Source organism: Glycine max, chromosome 8, assembly GCF_000004515.6.
Source record: "Glycine max cultivar Williams 82 chromosome 8, Glycine_max_v4.0, whole genome shotgun sequence".
In the NCBI taxonomy this organism is placed as follows: domain Eukaryota; kingdom Viridiplantae; phylum Streptophyta; class Magnoliopsida; order Fabales; family Fabaceae; genus Glycine; species Glycine max.
This window is the reverse complement of record NC_038244.2, coordinates 10,711,616-10,729,795: the sequence shown is the minus strand read 5'-3', so window position 1 is coordinate 10,729,795 and position 18,180 is coordinate 10,711,616. Positions and strand designations below refer to the sequence as shown.

The 18,180-nt window shown below is 35.8% G+C and overlaps 5 protein-coding genes across 8 annotated transcripts; 3 read left to right on the top strand and 2 right to left on the bottom strand.

Annotated features, from left to right (window-relative positions):
- Window positions 1-4: 4 nt before the first annotated feature.
- On the top strand, window positions 5-1,533 carry LOC100776974 (heavy metal-associated isoprenylated plant protein 23). Of its 2 annotated transcripts, XM_003531318.5 has the most exons (3): window positions 5-229; window positions 673-837; window positions 936-1,533. In XM_003531318.5, exons 2-3 carry the CDS (start codon window positions 675-677, stop codon window positions 1,232-1,234), a joined length of 462 nt encoding a protein of 153 aa, XP_003531366.1. In that variant the 5' UTR covers window positions 5-229; window positions 673-674; the 3' UTR covers window positions 1,235-1,533. The 2 variants fall into 2 exon arrangements, with proteins under 2 accessions (XP_003531366.1, XP_003531367.1); XM_003531319.4 differs by lacking the exon at window positions 5-229 and having other exon boundaries at window positions 491-837.
- A 1,348-nt stretch (window positions 1,534-2,881) lies between these two features.
- On the bottom strand, window positions 2,882-4,912 carry LOC100500547 (photosynthetic NDH subunit of lumenal location 4-like). Of its 3 annotated transcripts, none has more exons than NR_160968.1 (6): window positions 4,519-4,911; window positions 4,339-4,431; window positions 4,194-4,254; window positions 4,027-4,095; window positions 3,613-3,749; window positions 2,882-3,189 (listed from the first exon to the last, which is right to left on the bottom strand). NR_160968.1 is itself a non-coding variant. In NM_001369122.1 (5 exons), the coding sequence occupies exons 1-5, from the start codon at window positions 4,840-4,842 to the stop codon at window positions 3,667-3,669; spliced, it is 630 nt and encodes a 209-aa protein (NP_001356051.1). In that variant the 5' UTR covers window positions 4,843-4,911; the 3' UTR covers window positions 3,403-3,666. The 3 variants fall into 3 exon arrangements, 1 of the variants encoding a protein (NP_001356051.1); XR_415342.4 differs by having other exon boundaries at window positions 2,897-3,184; window positions 4,519-4,912; NM_001369122.1 differs by lacking the exon at window positions 2,882-3,189 and having other exon boundaries at window positions 3,403-3,749.
- Window positions 4,913-5,206: 294 nt separating this feature from the next.
- LOC100793476 (fasciclin-like arabinogalactan protein 21) lies at window positions 5,207-6,679 on the top strand. Its single transcript, XM_003532793.5, has 2 exons — window positions 5,207-5,707; window positions 5,858-6,679. Exons 1-2 carry the CDS (start codon window positions 5,207-5,209, stop codon window positions 6,677-6,679), a joined length of 1,323 nt encoding a protein of 440 aa, XP_003532841.1.
- A 1,184-nt stretch (window positions 6,680-7,863) lies between these two features.
- On the bottom strand, window positions 7,864-11,004 carry B13-1-1 (syringolide-induced protein B13-1-1). The gene is made up of 5 exons (NM_001361046.2): window positions 10,567-11,004; window positions 10,374-10,466; window positions 9,988-10,194; window positions 9,711-9,887; window positions 7,864-9,035 (listed from the first exon to the last, which is right to left on the bottom strand). Exons 1-5 carry the CDS (start codon window positions 10,861-10,863, stop codon window positions 8,079-8,081), a joined length of 1,731 nt encoding a protein of 576 aa, NP_001347975.2. The 5' UTR covers window positions 10,864-11,004; the 3' UTR covers window positions 7,864-8,078.
- A 3,206-nt stretch (window positions 11,005-14,210) lies between these two features.
- Window positions 14,211-17,831, top strand: LOC100776446 (bifunctional aspartate aminotransferase and glutamate/aspartate-prephenate aminotransferase). Its single transcript, XM_003531317.5, has 10 exons — window positions 14,211-14,534; window positions 14,602-14,821; window positions 14,888-14,981; window positions 15,058-15,161; window positions 15,965-16,213; window positions 16,309-16,422; window positions 16,556-16,639; window positions 16,885-17,055; window positions 17,167-17,280; window positions 17,585-17,831. The coding sequence occupies exons 1-10, from the start codon at window positions 14,431-14,433 to the stop codon at window positions 17,723-17,725; spliced, it is 1,395 nt and encodes a 464-aa protein (XP_003531365.1). The 5' UTR covers window positions 14,211-14,430; the 3' UTR covers window positions 17,726-17,831.
- Window positions 17,832-18,180: the final 349 nt, after the last annotated feature.

The window sequence follows — 18,180 nt, the reverse complement described above, 5'->3', positions numbered from 1 at the left end:
GAAATAATATCTGTCGAAGGCAAAATCTGGGGGTACGATGAAGTGTTTTATTTTCCGGTGTTGTGGGGGCCACGATCTTTCCTCTGTTTGAATCTGATTAAACGTCTCTATAAGTAGGCTGCATGTAGGTCTGTGACTCCCTGTAAGTAAAAGATCTCGAACGTAGTATGTAACTTCTCCACAGCGCAGAGCAGAGCAACGTTTTTTTATTTATTATTATTATTAGAAGGTAAGGAACGAATCCATTTATTTTTTAAGAAAGAAAGTAAGTTCGATGCAACTACTTCTTTTTTGTTTCAGAAAAGAGTCTCGGATAAGATAATTAAAGGGACAGAGAGATATAAAATAATAATAATAATAATGTTGTAAAAAACATTGTACAAAGTTAGAAAATGATCAATCTATGTGCTATATATATATATATATATATATATATATATATATATATATATATATATATATATATATATATATATATATATATGTATGCTCCCTTGCTTCACTCTCATCAAACACCACCTTTACTCAACTCCTCCCAATTAAAGTTCTTTGGGACACATTCAACAAGTTTAGTTCACCAATCAACCTTGTTCCTATATTCACATTCATATCATATTATAAATTACATTGACAAGCCTTCTCCACTTTTTTTTTTCACTTCTAAACATTCAGAAATGGGAGTTGGAGGCACACTGGAGTACTTGTCTGATCTAATGGGCAGTGGCCACCACCACCACAAGAAGAAGAAGAAGCAGTTCCAAACCGTGGAGCTAAAGGTGAGAATGGATTGTGATGGTTGTGAGCTTAAGGTCAAGAACGCTCTCTCCTCACTAAGTGGTGAGTGACATAAATTGTTGTCATGATCTACAATGCATTTATCAGTACTGTTATTCAACATGAAGATGATGAAATGAAATGTTGATTAATTATTGCAGGGGTGAAATCTGTGGAGATAAACCGAAAACAGCAGAAAGTGACAGTAACTGGGTATGTTGAACCAAACAAGGTGCTGAAGAAGGCGAAATCAACAGGGAAGAAGGCTGAGATTTGGCCCTATGTGCCTTACAACTTGGTGGCTCATCCATATGCAGTTCCTTCTTATGACAAGAAGGCTCCTCCTGGTTATGTGAGGAGAGTGGAGGCCCCTGCTCACACTGGAATCATCACAAGATATGAAGACCCTTACATCACCATGTTCAGTGATGATAACCCAAATGCATGCTCTATCATGTAGACAAAAAAAAGATATGCTTTTTCTCATAGCACTGTAAATTTTCAAATTTTAATGCAGTGTTTTTTTTTTGTTCTGCTCTATTTTCAAGTTCTTGTTGCTTTCCTGGAGTGTTGTCTTCTTTTTTGGTTTTTACATAAAAAGATGAGAAGAGACGTTGCTGTGATCATTGTTTTTCTATTTTTTTGCTTCAGTGTTCCAGATTGTACACTGTACTTGCCTCCTTGTAGGTTAGCAGTAGGTAGTTTCGGTGGGCCTTGACCTTGACCTTGAGATATAAATATGATATTGTTTTTTTGTGGCTATGGCCTTCTTTTCTTTCTACCGTAAATGAAACCGGTTTGGGAGTAAAACATCAAAATTCATAACAATCATATAAGTGAATTAAGCCGGTAAGGGTGAAATAATGGTGAATAAAAACAATGTCTGCTTGTAATTTAAGTTTTTAATTTTTCTGTTTGCGTGCTTGGAGTTAAAGAGAAAAGTAGCAAATACGTATTAGTAGTGGAGGTGGAGGGTGAAAAAAAAATGCTATAAATGAAGTCAAAGAAAGGACGAAGAATATACTGTTAAAATACTCAATTGCTCGCAGTTACAGGCATTGAACATTTTCTTGTAGACTATAATATACATTAACAGTGGCATTCCGGAGCATTTGGACCCCCCTTATCACCAAAAAAGAAACATTGACAGTATGCATTGGCATTGGGGCTATTGTTGAAAATGCATACATAATTTAAACTCAATTCCAAAAATACGCTTGGTTCCCAGAAGAAGCTGGAGCAAAGAGGAACAATGATGCTCAAGGAAGGCATATCCTTTTCCTCTCAATTAACGTGAGGCAAGAATCGGCTTTACTTTTTCCGTTTCCCTCTCCCTTTACCAGATCCTCACAAAGTGTAAAGGCACATGCAACCTCGGGATAGTATAGACTATAGAGGATTTAACTGAATTATGCAGATGATTATTCTCATCATCATTATTATTATCACCACACCAAACGTCATCATTTGTAAGAAGATATTCAACGGTGCAACATACGGATACGGATATGTACAAGTGTTTAAGGTTGAAACAATCCATATATGCTTACCAATATCAAAACTAGTCAATCATACCAACTGGTGAGCACAAGATTGGGGTGCTGTAACTTTTATTTGGCATTTCCAAAATGGAGAGACATAAATTTTAGATTTAAAATTTGCGCTACTTGTATAAACGTATAAAGGTCTAATTACGATCCAAATGTATTCACAATGAACTATTGTTGTTCAAAAAAAGAAGAAATTTTAGTTCGGGAGGGCCATGCTTATGACCTAGTGAATCACTAAGATCAAGCCACGGTCACTGAGTTAGCTAGTGTGTGCCTGGGCTAATTAACCTAATAAATTGAACCAGACACAGGAGCACAATTTGCATTTGAGAAAATTACAAATTAGGATATCTTTATGAACATATTTCTAACTTTAGATGAATTACCTGCAAACGGGTGATTAATCAATTCAGCATAGAAATCATATTTGAACACGTTTAACTGCTAATCCTGTTAATCTTTTGAAATTATGATTCTCCCTTTGCATTTTACTGCTCTAAGCATGTAGAGCCATGCCTATTTCAGACAGGAAGGTGAAAAGGGTAAAGCATATCACGTATTAGAGACAGGCATTTATCAAATGAAGAATTAACAATTTTTTATCATTCAGAGCAGTATTGAAAATTACATTTACACTAAAGATGCACAAACTGTTCGCATGTCATGTGCAGAGATACACATGAATTATCTTAATATATATCACCAGGAAGGATTGCTCATTACTCTCAAAAGGGATATCCAGGTCAATCATGTACAACTCCACTAACCAGGAACAGTAACTTGAGGTAGTTGTAATCAGGAAGAAGATTCTGCCAAACAAGTTGATCCATATTCTCTAGCAAAATGTCCATTTCATTGCTCTAAACTATACATAAGAAATTAGAATTATACCTAATTTAGATAATTCAGGCCAGAGATAAAAAGACAGCATACAGTAAGTGTCACTATCATCATTTCCCCCTTATATGTTACTATAAGAAGATATATAAATTTATAAATACGCTGGCCTACTTGTACCTGCCATTAAACATATATATAATCTTAATTCTTAAATATCACCCGGTCATTAAACAACATGTTGTAAATTTTACCCTTAGTGTATGTTTTTATTCACGACAATAAGGAAAGAAAGTAATCTGAACACAACAATATATAAGGAAAGAAAACCAACAAGTTTAGGGGACAAGCATACACAAAGTAATCTGAACACAACAGTATGAATGATTTAACTATCATTTCAACCGTTATTTTAAGAACATAAATATTCTAAGGAGATCTTGAAACTCACCCCATCCATCTGTGGTTCATATGTATATATGTATCTGACCAGTTTTGACTGACTTCACTTTGATCTGTTCCCCGAATAAACCTCAACAAAATTAATATCATACAGAAGAGTGGCATTGGCGGGTATATTGCAGTCACCTATTGAATCAGTGACAAGCATGTCAAAATCTCACAAATTTAAGGCATCTTTTGATAACATTCATAATACACTTATCCAAAACTCAAGTAATGAACTAGAAAATGCATGCCCCCTGTGATAAAATATAAAAATTAAGCAATGAAAAATGATTTCTCCCTTCTCTCTGGTGTCTATTCTACTACTTTATAGGTGTTGCGGATTGGCGAAAAAGAGTATTTCCTTGTATAAGACTAAATTAGATGATATAGCAATTTCCAAAGTGCGATGAAACATAACCTGAGAAGCACCCTGCAGGTTCAGGGCCATATGCTAAGTGCGGAGGAATCTGCAGTTTGCGTTTCCCACCTGGGTAAAAAAGGTAAATTAGAAAGTCTATAAAGGGACTAGAAAATTATGAATCATGATTAAAGAATCTTAAAATGCTCCAAAATTAAAATTGGTACCTATCCGCATTGGAGGTACTCCTTCACCCCCTAAAATCCCCTGATCCAGTCCCTTGATTACCTGGAATCGATTGATACACTCTGATAAGTTACAACATGGCAAAACGATGTTAGAAAATACTTTAGGATAAAAAGAATTGTATACCTTGCCCACACCAATGCGCATGGTGAGAGGTCTAGCACGTTTATAGCTGCTATCGAATACTATCCCATCAGCGAATCTCGCAGTATAGTGAACCTGTAGTGTATAAATATATATAGCATTCATTCATAACAAACGAACTAAGAAACATGTTTGCATGCTGAAAGTGAGTGAGTAACTAACATTGATAAGCTCACCCAGTGGAGCTTCGTCACCGAAGCCCTCAGCAATATCGCAGTAGCCGAGGCCAGACTTAACATAGTTGTACTCACACAAAGGCTCTGCCACTGTTGCGTAGTATTCGATTCTCGTGGCGTCCGCATCCAATGCAGTTAAACCCATCACACAAGACGTTACAACCCCAATACCGATTCCAACCAACGGATTCTTATTATCATTGTGAGCTGCACATGAAACCTTAGTACGCTCTTTGCAACTCTTGCCATTTGGTTTCCAAAAACATGAAGGAACGCGTACGCATGAGGGTGAGGAGACTGAGAGTGCCATTTTCCTTTCAGTTTCACGTTATCTGTATCTCTATTAATTCAACTCTTTCTATGGCTCGCTCAGGATATCAAACCCAGCCATGGGTCCACCTTCAGCCAACAATTAACGCTCTCTTTTTTCATTTTCTTTATTACTAAAATATCTTCATTTTTTTTGGGCTACAAAACTTAGTTGGGCCAAAGCCCAGAATACAAATAATTATTAATTATTAATTAATAAAAAAATCAACAACGTTCTGACCTCTATCAACCACGTAACTAACGAACTTCTCAAAGCCGTTGCGTTCCCTCCCTCACTCGCTTCATTTCCCGCTATTATATTCACTCTGAAATCGAATCATCACTTCTGCAATTTCCTCTCCACCATGGAAAACTCCTCTTTCCCTCGCCGATTCGCCCTCCTCTTCGCCATCTCCTTCACCCTCATTCTCTGCGGCCACATGATCACCGCCACCACCGAAGGATTCGAAGCTCCCCTCGCTCACTCAACTCCTCCACCGCCTCCGCCCGCTATCCATGAACACTCATTCTTCTCCCACACCGCGCTCCTTCCTCCGATCTTGTCTCACCTCGGCTTCCACCAGCTCGCAACGGCGGCGCCGTCGCTCTCCGACACCGCTACCACTGGTTCCGCAGCCTGGACCGGTCCTTCCACTATTTTTGCTCCCTCCGACGCCTCTCTCCGCACATGCTTCTCTTGCTCCGTTCCGAACCTCCTTCGCGAACACATCGTTCCCGGCCTCTTCACCATCGATTATCTCCGGAAACTCGCTTTCGGCACTAAGATCGAGACCTTGAGTCCAGGCCATTGCATCACCGTAACCTCCGATACGCTCCATCGGAACACGAACAACACCGCCGCGAAGGTATTCCTCATATGTTAACTCATAGTTAGAATCAGTTTTATTTTCTCTAGAGTTTAATTTTTTCAGTTATATATTTCCACGAACAACACCGCGCGCGGCGAAGGTGTTTTTCAGTAGTGTTTTAGTTATTTTGTTTCTTCTTTGGCGAAGGTCTTCGTCGGAGGCGTCGAGATCACGCAACCGGATCTGTTCAACAACGGCATGGTCGTGGTTCACGGTCTTCAAGGCTTCGTCTCTCCGTTATCTCCGTTCTCTTGCGACGTGGAGAGAATGAACTCGCTCTCGTTTCCGTTCCATCCAGATCACCCATCCGGTCACGCTCGGCATCATCTCCACCACTCCAACAGCCCCACGGCGCAGCCTGCTGCTATGATGCGCCTGATGCTCCGAGACGCGATGCTTCGTCTCCGCAACAACGGCTTCAGCATCCTCGCCCTAGCGATGAAGGTGAAGTACGCGGAACTCGTGACGCTGAACAACATGACCGTGTTCGCCGTCGACGACCTCTCCATCTTCTCCGGTTCGCACGCATACATCAGCAACGTCAGGTTCCACATCGTGCCAAACCATTACCTGTCCATCGCGGATCTCGAGAAGCTTCCGGTCGGAATTGCTCTGCCGACGCTGGAGCGAGGCCAGTCGCTGCTCATCACTACCTCAGGGGGAGGAGAGACCTTGGCGCCAATGAGGATTAACTACGTTAGGGTTAGGGTTTCGGATGTGATTCGCAACGTGAAGATCGTGGTGCATAGTGTGTACTTGCCGTTTCCGCATATTAATCCTGTGGCTGCCGCTTATGACAGTATCTTAGGCGGCAGTGAAGGAGCGGAGAATATTCCAGATTCTGCAGAGCAGACGACGCAAGGGACGTGCTCTGCTGTTGACGGACGTGGAAGTTGCGTCGTGCCTCCTATGCCTGATCAGGTTCAGGTCAAGCCAATGGTGGAGATCGAAGACCACCATGGCCTGTGAATAATGGATCATCTTCTCTGAAGTGAAACTTTGTCACATTTGTAGTTAGTTCAATCTGTGTGTTGGTGTGAAATGTGAGTGTTGTTTAGTTTGAGCGTTTGTTGTGTATACGGCATAGTCAATACTGTTGTTGACTGTTGTTCTTCAATAAAAACTTGTTGATTCGAACTTCACGAATATTGGTGGCTTGTTTCCATTATCTTGTTTTTCTAAAACTGTATAGCATGCATACTCAATGAAGCTTTTTTATGGCAGATAATAGATTTTCCGTGTGGTAGTTATTTCTTTTGCTCTCAACTTTCGATTCTCATCGCAGTGTGCTTATTAATATTGACTTGAAAGCTTCTCTTCTAATTTGTGAGATATTTTACCATGTCATTAATTAATTCGTCCTGAAAGTCGTTTGGTTAAATGTATTTTATTTATTATTGTTTAAATTTTGTGGAAAATTACAAAATTTGAGTGAGTATGTTTCTTATTTAATGAACTCGTAATCTTATAGTTTTTAATAATTTCTTATAAAAAAATGTTAGAGTGTTATTGCCTCTTCTTTCATTTTTTTTTTTAATTTTAGTTAAAATAGAGACTTGTTAAAAGGATAATGTTTTTTAAGATAATAAAAAGTCGTCACTTCTAATTTTAAAGTAATTTTAATATACATTGTCATATTTTTTACGTAAAACTCTCCTAAAAGGCCGAACTGATAAAGGATTCACTTACGAAAGTATAAACCTTTCCCCTCACGTAGAGACTTTCTTTCAGTCATCAGGTAGACTTTTCTTTTTCTTGGTCTTCATTAGGTTCTGGTTGGGCCGATCCCAGATTAACTTTGGTCTTGGTTCAGATCTTGTCCTACTATAGTTGTTATGTATTTTTAACTTTGAAGTGCAAAACCTACTATAGTTGTTATGAATATTGAAAATGATATAATACAAGATGAGCTCAAATGTAATTGGCTTTTCAGTCAAACAATTACGCAAGGGATACATCCAGTGTATATATGTATACATGCAAGTTGGTACTCGATGCCAGGTGCCAGAGACCGTGAAGTTACAGATTTTGTTGATCCTATTTCAACCTTTAATAATATATTCACTAGTTGATTATTTTTTTATAAAATAAATACTGATTATCTCATTCTTTAAGATTATAAACACAAATTAGTACATTAAATGAAAAATATTTAATAATTTCTCAACTGCCATATATAATCAAGAAATTACTAGCACAATTACAATTTACAACCTAATGAAGGCACAATTTGTATAATACATACACACTTCTGGTAAAAAAAAAAAATACATGTCATGACAATTTTTTTGGGCACATTGCAAAAAGAATTGAATTAAACCGAATACAAACCAATTTCTCCCAAGAAATGGAAAAACAAAATGTTCGATTATGGCCCGTGAAAACCTCTGGTTTGACCACAACCCATGATAGATGAAGGCAACTTCCCAACCCTCTCTACCCCTTCTTCAAAAACCACTCCCATCCCCATATAGAAGTGAGACTCTATATGGCAATGAAAAGCCCAAACTCCAGGATTATCCGTCCTAAACCTCAATGCGGTCCAACCAAAGGGGTGCACCGGAACCGTGTTCTTCATAATGGGGTTCTCCAAATTATATTTTTTGGTGTCATTGTTCACGTCAAACTTTCCCTTCCCATACCCAAGAACCCAAAAGTCATGCCCATGAAGGTGCCACGGGTGTGTCTCGCTATTCGTTTTGGTCATGGTGTTGGCGTTTTGAAGTATAATATCCACCGTGGTGTTGAACTTCAGTCTATAAATGCCACTACTAGAAGTTGCATTCGCGTTACTAGCCACACTGAAAATGTCATAGTTTGCAAAGTCATAGCCATCAGGTGGAGGAGTGGAGTCAAACGCACCGTTAATGTTCTCTTTAAGGGCAATGAGGTAAGGGGTGTGAGGGAGTGTGAAAGAGACGTTGTTCACTGACCAATGGCGGTACTCGCTTATGTTGTTCTGCGTGTTGAGGAGTACTATGACTCTGTCCGAGGTTGTCGGGGGTTTGTGGATGTACCCTTGGCGTGCCTTGATGGAGAAGCTTTGTGCCAGCCTTGGCTCAACGTCATGCCAAGCAGGAGGAGAAGGTGGAACCGTTGGAGGGGACCGTTTTGGGTGGTTGGGGTAGTAGTTGAACATGCCTAACCCTGCTGGGGTGCTTCTGTTTCTGCTTACCACGTTTGAGGTTATCCAATAGTTCCTTGACGGATCTTGATCGCTTTTCACTGTAACTGAATAGGTCTCACCAGAGTATATGAACAGGTTTTTCACCACAAATGGTTCCACATAGTGACCATCTGCTTCAACCACTGTCATGTTATGGCCCTGCATTATAACATATCGCAAGTTATTGGAGATATAAGATTGAACTTACCAAGGATGACATAAGAAAGAAGAAGAAAAGAAATTGTGTGTTCCAATCTTTCTAATTAATATTTTTAACAAAATTAATATTTGTTAATAAAAAAATAAATCAAAATTAGAATTACCAAGAATAAAGTAACAAGCAAAAGAATAACATGATTTTTGTCACTTTTACAATATATGATAAACTTCTCAGTTAAGAACTCATATAAGAAAAGAAAATAAATTAAACTTTTATTATAAGTTAAAATTTTAATTATTCATTTAATCTTTCTAAACTTATTTCTTTTAGTCTCTATGGTTAATAAGTGAATTTTTTAGTCCTTAAAATTTATATTTTAATTCTAAAAGGTTATTTATCGTTAAAATTAATGAAGTTAAAAAAATTTAAAGATAAAAACTTTTTCAGAATTAAACTTCAAATATTAAAAAATTCGCTTATTAAACTTAAAGGGACTAAAAAATCCACTTAAAATCAACTTTTACACCAAAGTTACACAAGAGAGCTTCAATCAAAATTAAAATTGTAACACTTTTACCTAAACTTTTAATTTATTTTACTTCCTTATTTTCTTGGATTCTTTTGCCATAATGTTTAAGAAAAAGTTTGTTTAAACAAGACATTTATTTGATTACCTCTATTTGGAAGCTAAGTGCTGATAAAGCAGTCAAACTAGCAATTCTGAGTCGGTATGTTTTTCCCGGGATCACAGTTTGTACAAAGGGAGAACATTTTGATGCGTCACAAACATCAGTGCCTAAGCTTGGGGATTTAGAGCAGTTGAATATTCCTTTTCCATGAATCAGAAGTGACTGAGGAACCAAATATGCACAAAGAATAGACAATTGAAGAAAGAACGAAAAGAAAAAAGGAGGCCAGGTAGATTTTGAATTGAACCGTTAATATATTTACCTGAGGTTCTCCCACCCATCGAAATGGAATTGAAGACAATCCAGCAGCTTGTTCATAAGTGCTACTGTGGTACCAATCGTTGAGAATAATGCTTCGGTCAAGGTCATAAGCAAAGGGTTCAGGGTCACGGGGTGCCACCCGCATCATCCCATATAGCCCTGCTTCCCTTTGTATTCCATAGTGAGCGTGGTAAAGATATGTTCCAGGCTGTGACATAAAAGGTGAAAGTAAATTAGATACCATAAATTGTTTTCATGTTATGATGAATGGATTACAAATATAGCTTGTTCTGTTTACTTTCAATTTCTAGAATTTAGATTAGAAGACCAAACAAAAAATAAGGAATTAACATAATTACTCATGTGGGTTAGATTTTTATAACTTACCCTGTCTACAACAAACTGATAAATAAATGTGTCTCCAGGCAATATGGGACACTGAGTTACCCCTTCTGTTCCATCAAACCAAGGAGTTCCAATCTGCCATGCACATACAAAGTTACAAACCATACACATGATTAAAGAAAAAGTCTATATTATTTAATATTTATATTTTGGACCAGAAAATTAAGCCCCCAACCTGTCTGATCCCGTGCCAGTGGATGGAAAGGTTTTCTGTGACTAAACTATTGTTAACTTGAACAATAATGGTATCACCCTCCTGTGCCTGGATGCTGGGTCCTGGAGTTTTGCCATTGATTGTAATAACCAGCTTCTTAAAGCAATCAGGGGACCTAAACTCATACTTCGCCTCCCATTTGTAATGTCTAATTCTGGCCTCAGCTTTGTGAAAATTCCCCAAAATGACAAAGAAACACAGAATCAATAGTCTTGGCAATTGCAAAGCCCTTAAGCTAATTAACCCAAGCTCAACCATGCCTAGCTACTAGCTAGTCAAGTATATATATATATATATATATATATATATATATATATATATATATATGTGCGCCCGCGTGTGTCTGAGACTGAGATTGAGAGAGCTGATAGAGTTTTAGTTTAAGATTTAAACTTTTTGGTGTTTGATGTGTGTACATTTATGGAGCCAGGATTGCCTTTATATAATGGATCGGCACTATGGAATTATATTATTTATGTATTTTATTGTTGGCCCTACCTTTTCAAACTAAGTTGTTCATAGAAATATCTCAAGAGTGAATTTTTTACTTTTTTGCACCGTGTTGACCATGAGCTAGTTAGCTCCTCCCCTTTGCCTTGCCTCGAAGTTTATCTGCGATTCATTGTATATAGTTTTGTTTTGACTGTCTCTATGTAGATTGGAAAAGTACTGTATTGATTCCTAACGTTGATATTGATGTACTTTCCTATATATAAAAACGGTGATATTGATGTTTTCATTCACAAGAAAAAAGAGATATAAATCATGGAAGTGTAAAAATATAAGAAATTGTTAATCATATTTTTTAATATATTTCTTCTAACATATGCTATCATTAGTTAAATTTATTTGAAATTATAAAATAAAAAATATAAATTATTAAATAAGATGTGAAATTAAAAAAAATATTTTTAATTAATTATAGTTAATAATGATATTGTGTTAAAAAATGTGTTTAAAAGATTGTGTTATTAGTATTTCTCAAAATATAATGTAACTATCTTTCTTTACAAAATAATCTTTAAGCCTCTTTAAAAATTAAAAGAGTGTGTTTTAGATTCTTTAGCATCTTCGATAATTATTTTCTTTTTTCTCAAACGTCAAGTGTGCTTTATTGAGTCTATTAATTCCTCATTGTATTAAAGGTCTTATGAAGAATGAAATAATTAATTTTTTCTTGGTGTAAAAAAAAAATTAAAATAGCAATCTTCTTTTATGCTGATTTTAATAATTGCTAGCCCTCTATTTCTGACTTGGACCTTACTTAGCTATCAATATATATATACCAAAAAATGAAATTGTAAGCATATAATTCAAATTTCCTTCAAACACCTCTCTCTCTCTCTCGGTTACATCTTTCTCTCTTCTTTGCATAATGGCACAGTGCGTAAATAAAAAAAAAAAACAAAAAGTTTCGGTTGCTCAGTGTCTCATTGACGCAACTTGTAAAGTTTTTTTTTTTTTTTTGTAAATTAAGTATACTCCATAAATAACCTTAAAAAACTATACTCCTTAAATCATTAAGTTAAATTCTTAAAAAAATACAACATGGTACTTATCTTCAACAGTATTGTTAAAAACTTAAAATAGAGTACGACGCCCTCAAGGAAATCGCAGGTTCGCAATATGTGACTTGCATATAAACTATGAGAAAATCTCCTTTCGGAATGAACACCGGAACACGCTTTCCGCATAAATATATATAATATATGCAAGGAATAATTGAAGATACATATAAACTATTTATCTTTCTCGAAGTCAAGAAATAGTTTTTTTATATAATTTTTCATAATTTAACTTGTAACTTGTAACTTGTAACTTGTTATGATGTTTGTCACAAGGCATAAGAGGTTTGAGATTCAAAGAAGTGCAGAGAGGGAGAGCAGAGACACTTAAAGAGAAAAGTTTGCGTGGGATGAATGAATGACGAATGAAATTTTTGATGGAGATGAAGGAAGGCCTACTCTCCATTACAGTATATAAAGAAAATTAGTTTTTGATGCCGAACGACGCTAATGCATGTGCTGCGTTTTTTAACGCGGGTGGCGATGATGACGCCACGTCGTATTTGCCGGAAGGGTTTGTTTGACGTCCTACAATTAATAAAATAACGTCATGTTTGGTTTCCCTTAAAAAAATTCTGTGTTACGTGGAAGTTAACTGGGTTTGCTTCAAAAGCAACAAATATTGGGGGTTGCTTCTCCAAACCTGAGTTTATGAAAAACAAAAAATGTCCACTTCCTCATAGACTTGGATATTCCACATTGATCAGATGGTGTTTGAAGGAGACTCTGCTAGCTCATATGGTATTTCTTCCTTTGTTTGCTTTCAGTATTTTGGGTTTGTCACTCGTGTTTTGGCATCTAGTCAGCCTTGCTTTGGGTGAGATGATATTATATTTCTTTTTTGCTGATAAAAAATAAACGGGGATGCTATTCAAAGAGAGCCTATAAAAAAATAACATTAATATTACGTTATAAATTTCATACCATTTTCAATAATTATGCATTTAAAAGTATTTTTTATAATATTATTCAAACAAATTTCATTTCATCGAATATACTTTTTTTAGTGAATAAATATTCAAACATAAATGTGTGTAAACTCTTTTTTTTTTTTTTATTAAACTTAAGTTCACTAACTTTAATCCAACTATGTAATGTAATGGAATGGTTGTAATAATACACTCAATATTTGGAGTTCTGTCCCCAATTTGACTATAAATAAAAGTTTAAATATCCTCTGTTTTAATAATAATAATAATAATAATAATAATAATAATAATAATAATAATAATAATAATAATAATAATAATAATAATAATAATAATAATAATAATAATAATAATAATAATAATAATAATAATAATAATAATAATAATAATAATAATAATAATAATAATAATAACAACAACAATAGTGCACTTAATATTTGACTAACCAGGTGAGATTTTTTGTGGAATACAGGTTGTTTAAGTAATTTACTTTTTTTTTTTTAAAAAAAAAGAGGAATGTACTTAATAAAAAATGAAATTGGATATAGTAAAAACCTTTTTTTTCTTGAATTGACAATCAATGAGCTCGGCCCATTAGCAATAATTGGACCAAAATGAAATTTTATCTCAAGATTAACTCACTTTTTTTTATAGGAGATTAACTCACACTTAGTCACCTAATTATTTGTTATTTCAATTTTAGTTTGTCTAGATAGTTTTTTTTTGCTAAATTATTTTTTTGGTATTTAATTTGATCTTCTAAATATTAAATGGTTAATTTAGTTCTATAATTTTTAAAAGTGTTTTAATTAAGTTATTCCAACTAAATTGAGGCTAACGACGTTATTATATATGATCATGGTTCTTTATATAAGATATTTATTAAGCTTTGAATTTTTGCAAAAAAAAATCAAAAGTTTGAATTAAAAGAAAAAGTTGCTCATGTTTTTATCAAACAAATTAATTAAATTTAATATCTCTTTAATATTATATAAGTGTTACAATGTGAATGTCGGGTTAAATACATACTTGATATGATATCTAAGTGATTGATGACATTGACATTTTTGTATGATAAAAGTATATAAGAATTAAACATTATTAAAACTGTAGCAAAACTTTTCCATGAACTTTTTCAATAGAGTTAAATTATCAAATTTGAAATGAATGTGAAGGTGAAGAAGAGTTTCACCAACCCACCCCACCCCATCCCACCAAACTCCCTCTACCTACCGCTATTCAACCTCCTTCTTCTTCTTCTTCTTCTTCTCATCTTTCTTATTTTTCAGTAACCCCTTCTCTCCCAAAATCTCCCTCTGTTCAGTTTCAATATGGCGAACACACTATATAACGGCGCCACATGCCGAATCCCTCTCCGTGATGAATCCCTGGCCTTCTCTCGCCACGTTTCCAGATCCCTCTCTTTCCTCCTCAAGTGAGTTCTCTCCTCTCCTCTCTTCTCTTCTTCCCTCCAATTTCTCTTTCTCATGTCACCTTCGCAGAACACGTGCGGGAAAACAATCATACGCATTTGCGGTTAAGGCTTCTTCGCACTCTGACTTCGACGTTGACCTTTCGCTCAGTCCACGTGTCAATGCCGTCAAGCCTTCCAAAACCGTCGCCATCAGCGACCACGCCACCGCTCTCTTCCAAGCCGGCGTTCCCGTCATTCGCCTCGCCGCCGGCGAGCCCGATTTCGACACGCCCGCTCCCATAGCTGAGGTTTTCTTTCTGCATTCCCCTTTTCATTCATAACTACGTGTTCTTTCTTTAATACTGTAATTGCAGGCTGGGATTAATGCAATTCGCGAAGGTTACACGAGGTACACGCCCAATGCCGGAACCATGGAACTGCGCCAAGCGATTTGTCGCAAGCTTAAAGGTTGATTTGAGTTTTCATTTATGTAATTATGTTATTCGTTTGGATGTTTCTAAGAGATGAGGATTTTGAATTGCAGAGGAGAATGGGATTAGTTATACTCCTGACCAAGTTGTGGTTAGTAACGGAGCCAAACAGAGCATTGCTCAGGCAGTGCTTGCAGTTTGCTCCCCCGGAGATGAGGTAAGCAAAAATAGTTTATGCTCTAACTCTAAACATAACCAATAGAGTAACTAACTACTTATGTTATGCTGCGTAGTCATTGGCTAGGTCTCAATGGATGATTTAATTTGACCTAACTTGTTTGAATTATTCAAATTAGTTTATCGTTTGCTTGCCGAAAATCTTTGATGATTTTGAATTTTCTGTCTGATTGACAACGGTGCCAGACTTGTTTTATCATTATTCAATCTGTCTCAAGTCTGAAATTATTTACTTGCATTTGTTTGTTCAAAAGATTCTTCAACTGGCTTTTCAGCTTCTAAAGCTTTTTTTGCTGTTTGTTTTATGTCTCTGATAGTCTGTTATAATTACTTTTGTTGAAATTAAAGAAAGCTTTTTTTATTCTTTGATAAATGTACCATGTTTATATACAAGTCTGAGAGACTCAATCTCATAAATTTAGGGATTAAAATCAAGGATTAGAATGAAGCTGCATATATAAAAATAATAGAAAGAGAGCAGAATTTCCCTATTTACATAAATAGACAATATTTACCTAATTATACGAAATATCTCAATAGTATTTCCCACAATATCTCAACTACTTTATTATGAATGTATCATTTATTCAGGGTCCGGTAATATGTTTGCTGTGGTAAAAGTCACAAATAAAATAGTCACTCCTTACTGTGCACATATTTCCATTTATAAAATTATGGCTGAGTTGTTTTTGGACAGCTTAATGCTTATCACATACTAGTACTCCATTTTTTTTTTCCTTTTGCTCACTACAATGGCTTTCATTTATGGCATGAGTATTTCAGGTTATTATTCCAGCTCCATTCTGGGTTAGTTACCCAGAAATGGCAAGGTTGGCTGATGCGACACCTGTGATTCTTCCAACCTTAATATCTGATAATTTCCTTTTGGATCCCAAACTTCTTGAATCCAAAATTACTGAAAGATCGAGACTGCTCATTCTTTGTTCACCATCTAACCCAACAGGATCTGTCTACCCTAAAGAATTACTTGAAGAGATAGCCCGGATTGTTGCAAAGCACCCCAGGCTCCTGGTATAGTCATACATCCATGACAAGATCACAAGTGCTTCAATGTGTTCAGCCTAGATGATATTTCCTTTCAAGATCTTAGTAGTTGTTTTATGCAGGTTCTCTCCGATGAAATTTATGAACACATAATTTATGCACCAGCAACTCACACAAGTTTTGCATCTTTACCAGGAATGTGGGACAGAACTCTTACTGTGAATGGATTTTCCAAGGTTAGTCTGTAATGTTCTATTTCTGTTAAGAGTTGCCGGATGTATTGTTGATTCCTCATTCTTATTTATACTCAATTGCCCACATGGAAGCCTCCAAATTTGATTATGACACTTTTGAGCTGTTTTTCTATAGGCCTTTGCAATGACTGGTTGGCGGCTTGGATATATTGCTGGTCCAAAACATTTTGTTGCAGCATGTGGAAAGATCCAAAGTCAGGTATGCTACATTTTTTATTGGCCACTTTCGTAAGCCTTACCCTATACAAGTATACATCATACATTTTTTTATTTCCTTTTGCTACATCCTCCATGACATCTTACAGATTCTTAGGTTTAACAGATTCAGCATTTGAGAGGAAACTCAAAGAAATTTTCTAGCCTTCATTTGGAATTAGTTGGACTATTGCTGCTAGTTAATATTATATGCAGTATATACTGGCTGATGCATCTTATTGAATTTAGTTCACTTCAGGGGCCAGTAGTATAGCTCAGAAAGCTGCAGTTGCTGCATTAGGACTAGGCCATGCTGGTGGGGAGGCAGTTTCTACCATGGTGAAAGCATTTAGGGAGCGAAGGGATTTCTTGGTAAAAAGTTTTAGAGAAATAGATGGTGTCAAGATATCTGAACCCCAGGTGCTAATTCTTTTCTTTTATTCCTTAAACAATTCTCCTCTTTTTGTTTTGTCTCTTACTTTTCCTGTCTCCTTTTCTACTCAAACATAATTTTTCTCTTTTCACCCGCAGGGAGCATTTTATCTATTCCTTGATTTCAGCTTCTATTATGGAAGAGAAGCTGAAGGATTCGGTAAAATTGAGGATTCTGAGTCCCTCTGTCGATATCTACTGGATGTGGGCCAGGTATACTCATTTAATGGCTTTAAAGACTTCTCTAACAGTGATATTTGATGAGCAGGAAATTTTCAAATGGTCTTTTATTTTAACGTATTCCCTATAAAATAGTCGAGAGAGAACTATAGAATTACTGTTATTAGCAAAAGGCTAAAACAACAAGTATGTTCTCATTTTTTTGAAGTATTACCCAATAACTGAGACTGAAAGTTAAGCTTATATGTATACAAAGTTGAAAAAGAGGGGAAAGAAACATCGTATAGTTGAACTTTTAATGTCTCATAACATTGTCTTTTGCCATTTTGGCTTACAGGTAGCCCTGGTGCCAGGGAGTGCATTTGGAGATGACACTTGCATCCGCATCTCTTATGCAGAATCCCTTACTACCCTACAGGCAGCTGTAGAAAGAGTTAAGAGAGCACTTATCCCGCTGAGCTCTGCTGCACTTGTTTAATATTGCTGTTTTGTTGTAATGGGTGTATTTTATTTTTATTTTAATTTTGGCAATGTGTAATCTGTTTATTCTGAAAATATTAGGCTTTGGATATTCTTCCATAAAATGAAGTGATACAACTGTCTTTAATGGTTTAAAATTATAACAACAAAATTGTCCTCCTTTTATGTAACATATGTCTCGAAGCGAAGGGGAAGCAAATAAACTGGCGTTCAATGGCTACAATCTGAAAAGGGTGTGGTAATTTTTGAAGTAAATTCCATTAAGAGTGTGTTTGGATGAAGGAATTTAAAATTTTGAGAATTTAAAATTCTAAGAATTTCAAATACTTCAATTAAAATTTTTTTATTTTCAAAATTGTGTTTGAATAAAAAAAGTTAAAATTATGAGGGTGAAAAAAAATGAATGAAAAAAAAGAAAAGATGTGATTGATGTATTAGTTACAATCTCTCTTG

What these genes read in the sequence shown, in the direction of transcription:
- LOC100776974 (XM_003531318.5), top strand. Translation starts at nt 675, where the DNA reads ATGGGAGTTGGAGGCACACTGGAGTACTTGTCTGATCTAATGGGCAGT. An exon ending in CGCTCTCTCCTCACTAAGTG is followed by an intron (nt 838 to 935) that starts GTGAGTGACATA and finishes TAATTATTGCAG; the next exon opens with GGGTGAAATCTGTGGAGATA.
- LOC100500547 (NM_001369122.1), bottom strand. Translation starts at nt 4,842, where the DNA reads ATGGCACTCTCAGTCTCCTCACCCTCATGCGTACGCGTTCCTTCATGT. An exon ending in TGCGCATTGGTGTGGGCAAG is followed by an intron (nt 4,255 to 4,338) that starts GTATACAATTCT and finishes AATCGATTCCAG; the next exon opens with GTAATCAAGGGACTGGATCA. An exon ending in AGTACCTCCAATGCGGATAG is followed by an intron (nt 4,096 to 4,193) that starts GTACCAATTTTA and finishes TTTTTTACCCAG; the next exon opens with GTGGGAAACGCAAACTGCAG.
- LOC100793476 (XM_003532793.5), top strand. Translation starts at nt 5,207, where the DNA reads ATGGAAAACTCCTCTTTCCCTCGCCGATTCGCCCTCCTCTTCGCCATC. An exon ending in CGAACAACACCGCCGCGAAG is followed by an intron (nt 5,708 to 5,857) that starts GTATTCCTCATA and finishes TCTTTGGCGAAG; the next exon opens with GTCTTCGTCGGAGGCGTCGA.
- B13-1-1 (NM_001361046.2), bottom strand. Translation starts at nt 10,863, where the DNA reads ATGGTTGAGCTTGGGTTAATTAGCTTAAGGGCTTTGCAATTGCCAAGA. An exon ending in ACTGGCACGGGATCAGACAG is followed by an intron (nt 10,467 to 10,566) that starts GTTGGGGGCTTA and finishes TGTGCATGGCAG; the next exon opens with ATTGGAACTCCTTGGTTTGA. An exon ending in ATCAGTTTGTTGTAGACAGG is followed by an intron (nt 10,195 to 10,373) that starts GTAAGTTATAAA and finishes TTTATGTCACAG; the next exon opens with CCTGGAACATATCTTTACCA.
- LOC100776446 (XM_003531317.5), top strand. Translation starts at nt 14,431, where the DNA reads ATGGCGAACACACTATATAACGGCGCCACATGCCGAATCCCTCTCCGT. An exon ending in TCCCTCTCTTTCCTCCTCAA is followed by an intron (nt 14,535 to 14,601) that starts GTGAGTTCTCTC and finishes TCACCTTCGCAG; the next exon opens with AACACGTGCGGGAAAACAAT. An exon ending in TCAAGATATCTGAACCCCAG is followed by an intron (nt 17,056 to 17,166) that starts GTGCTAATTCTT and finishes TTTCACCCGCAG; the next exon opens with GGAGCATTTTATCTATTCCT.